Raw genomic sequence first — 3,607 nt, forward strand, 5'->3', positions numbered from 1 at the left:
CCAATTCATGATGAGCATCTGTTCATTGTTGTCCATCAAGGTTAGAGAAAACCTTGTACTTGTATAGTATACTGTACATTTTCAATATCTATATATGCTTATTAAATTTTACCATCTTCTGCATTTGCTACTTGGTTCATTAAAAATGTACTATCTCTGTATCGTTACAATTACGTCGTTATGTTTTAGTACAAACAGTTTAATTAATAGATGCCTTATCTATCTCTGATGTACTAGTTTATGAATTATGGTTCAGACAAATTTTATATGAATTGGATTCAGTCTGTGAATTGCTAAATATCGAGGTAAATGAAAGTCAAGCTGATATTGTTATGAACTTGTATAATAGCAGATCAAATCATGCGTACTATATTCTTAATTTATATGCAATATACAAACTCAACTCCGATAGTAATAATGTTTTAATTTGTGTACTTTCTACAATTGTACTTTATTTCTATAAATCGGCAACATATGCGTAGCTTCTCTTTTTTAATACGTAATAAAAATTCAATACTCTTCATTAATAATTAAAGCCAAAGTTTTGCAGATCAAGTATGTTTGATTGATACTTTTGCTATAGTATCACTTCTAAAAAAGTACTGTAATTGTAAATTTGACCAATAATATAATTTAGAAGTAACTTCATTTTATTGATTATGAAAAATTTCATCTAACCATTTTTTTATTTATAAAATGATATAACATAATTACTAGTACGTGAATGAAAACAACATGTTAGTAATCATCATGAGACTCAACAGAATTGTTAGAATCCTGCAGGTATTTTGGAATGCGTGATACATATCGAATAAAATTAATGGAAATGTATAATTTAAATATTAACGATATCGTTTGTGATTTTCAATACTATTACAGTAATTTGTTTAACACTAGTTCTTATAAAATTTTTATCCTATAAGCTTATGGTTGATCAAGTCATGGTTTTAGAAACTATGTCACCGCTGGACTTCAGGGCTTTTCGGTAAAACTATTCGTAAACGTTTTTAATTTTTTATCATTACTTTCTATGATTGAAATAGAATATAGTATAACCGCTATTTTTATTTGAACCTGATACAATATTGATAAAATAGTGTATCTCTTTATACTAAGGTATGAATAGTTGAATGGACACAAAGTTAAAATGTTGATATAACTGATAATGTGATCGACTCTGTCAGTTACCTTGTACTTACTGATTTGGCAGCATTTTTTTATTCTTTTATTGTGCATGATTTTACTGATTGAACAGCAAATCCAGTAGTCGGGGACATGCGCGTATTTTTGACTATTAAAATTATTCCCCTAACCTTCAAAAATTCGTTAATTTTGTGAATAAATTTATTGGTTTTTAATATTTGTGTTGTGAGTATAATTGTTCTCAAAGTAAAGCTACAAAAGCTAAACGAGAGACAGGAATAATCGATGTTAAACAGAAAATTCATTGAGCGTTTAGTTTTGAAAATTTCATTTTTTATACAGAGATTACCTAGGTACTTCATCGGGATTCCAAAGTGTACAGTTTCGATTACTAGAAAATAAATTAGGAATTAAAAAGGTAACAGTACACAATGATCTGTTAATACTTGCCTTCCAATAAAATAGTAACTAGTAGAATCATTGATTATTATCAATTACGTTGATTCGCTAATAATGCTATCATTACTCAGCTGCTGAAATTGATACAGTTATTGTGAAATTTTATACCTAAAGTGTTCATCTGAGTTGCTGTTTTAAGTATCAGAAAATTTTTTTCATATCGCTGAAACATTTCCGTCTGCCTCGATTTTTAGGATAACAGAATTCAATACGCTGGAGTAGATTACAAGTAAGTTAGTCTTAGGGTAGATTTAAATCAAATCTATTTATGAATATGCAAACCGTAAAAATATATCCTGATAACGACCATATTTTTAAATTAAGGGAGGTATTCGAAGGAGACCATCGTAAAGAGGTGGAAAAATCAGAAAATAAGCCGACCGTGCTGCAATTAGTGGATGTAAGAATCTAATAGCTGATGTAAACTATCAAGCATTCGATATATAATTATCTCCTGTTCCTCCAAAAAAAATATAAGGGCTGTATGCTTATGGCAATTATGAAGCCATGATGAATCTTTCGTACAGTTGAATACTTGATAAACTTATGTATCAATGAATCTTATGCGTTGCCTTGCCTTATATAGCCCTATAATTCAATTCTTACTAATTGTAAATAGCATTGGCTTTCTCGTACACCTGGTCTGGAAGAAAATGGTTTTAATTTTTGGCGTAGGTTTGCTTTCGCGGTTACCGATTTTCTAAATAGTTTAGAACAACAGACGAAGGTATTGAGATATTGGACTCAATTCACTTTCTTTTGAAGTTAAAATGCTATCTTTGATTTGGACTATTCCAAAATAATTTTCGACTAGAGCATAAATTGTTCATATCATGTTGATTTCTATTCTTGTATAATAGAAATCAACCGATCAGTCATCGAAGGAGGAGCTGCTGAGAGAAAGAGAAAAGCTGTTTGTGCGTATAAATGGCTACAATTAAATTCGACCTATTTATTGACCACAATTGTCACATATTTAATAAATGCTATTTCTGATTAATTGAACAGGACACATTCGAATCTATTCTTGTAAGAGAGAAGCATGAAGAACTTGTAAATCAAGGTATTAAGCTGTGTTCTTATTTCATCTAATGATCTTTTTTCTGTTATCTTACATCTGATAATCGTGTCGATGCCAAGAATTGTGCTCTTACAAGCCGAATTACTTCATCATAGAAATACTGCAACTAAGTTTTTTAATTTGTAGGTGTTCGCCGGTTATCTTATAAAGCAATGCAGGGTGCACTGATGATATCGCTTTACAGGTACGTATTCTTACTTTTCAATACGAAAACAATGTACTCGTAAATGCCTAAAATTCCTAAATAATTTCGTAATTGAAATTTCTCTCTGAAATCTTTAACTTTGCTGTCGCTGTGATCCATTTAATGAGTTAACATTGATGATAAAACGTGAAAAAGGTTAAATCAATTATACTTACATCTTTATTGTTATCAAATATTGAATTATTACATAGTGACGTTCCGCGATTTAGCCAGCCATATCAGTTTTTACAACTGTTAATGGATCTAGAATCACTATTAACAAAATGGCGATGTATGTCTTGAGAAATTTTTGTAATTTCTGTTATTATAGTATGAAAATCTTTTTTTCGTATTTAAAATTTGATAATAATGAACATGCTTAAAGATAGCAGTTTAATCATGTTTACTTTCTATCACATTGATATAACACAGATAATCATGTACTATTGGTTCAGCGAATGATCGGAAGTAAGGCTGGCACAGGCGGTTCTTCTGGCTATCAGTACTTAAGATCAACTGTCAGGTATAGTAGCTAGTGTTGCCAAATTAAGCATAATGTAATAATTACTTAAGCTTTTTCAAGATTATTACTTATCCTGTAACTTGCAATCTATAGTGACCGTTATAAGGTATTCAATGATCTTTTTAACCTGTCAACGTTCTTGATTCCTCGAGAGTATATTCCCCCATTAACACGTAGTATGGCTAAGCGACTAAGCGTTGGAAATACGTTAATGTGA

General features: G+C 30.4%; 1 protein-coding gene across 1 annotated transcript; it reads left to right on the plus strand.

Annotated features, from left to right (window-relative positions):
* Positions 1 to 3,607, plus strand: TRIADDRAFT_25841 (uncharacterized protein; the record flags this gene model as incomplete). Its single annotated transcript, XM_002112265.1, has 14 exons — positions 1 to 40; positions 238 to 340; positions 756 to 783; positions 924 to 985; positions 1,486 to 1,561; positions 1,797 to 1,831; positions 1,927 to 2,002; positions 2,222 to 2,329; positions 2,463 to 2,519; positions 2,611 to 2,665; positions 2,810 to 2,867; positions 3,080 to 3,159; positions 3,300 to 3,390; positions 3,484 to 3,607. Coding segments are annotated over 14 exons (993 nt in total), but the record flags the coding sequence as incomplete, so codon positions are not given.

This window comes from Trichoplax adhaerens, genomic scaffold (genome assembly GCF_000150275.1).
Source record: "Trichoplax adhaerens TRIADscaffold_5 genomic scaffold, whole genome shotgun sequence".
NCBI lineage: Eukaryota > Metazoa > Placozoa > Uniplacotomia > Trichoplacea > Trichoplacidae > Trichoplax > Trichoplax adhaerens.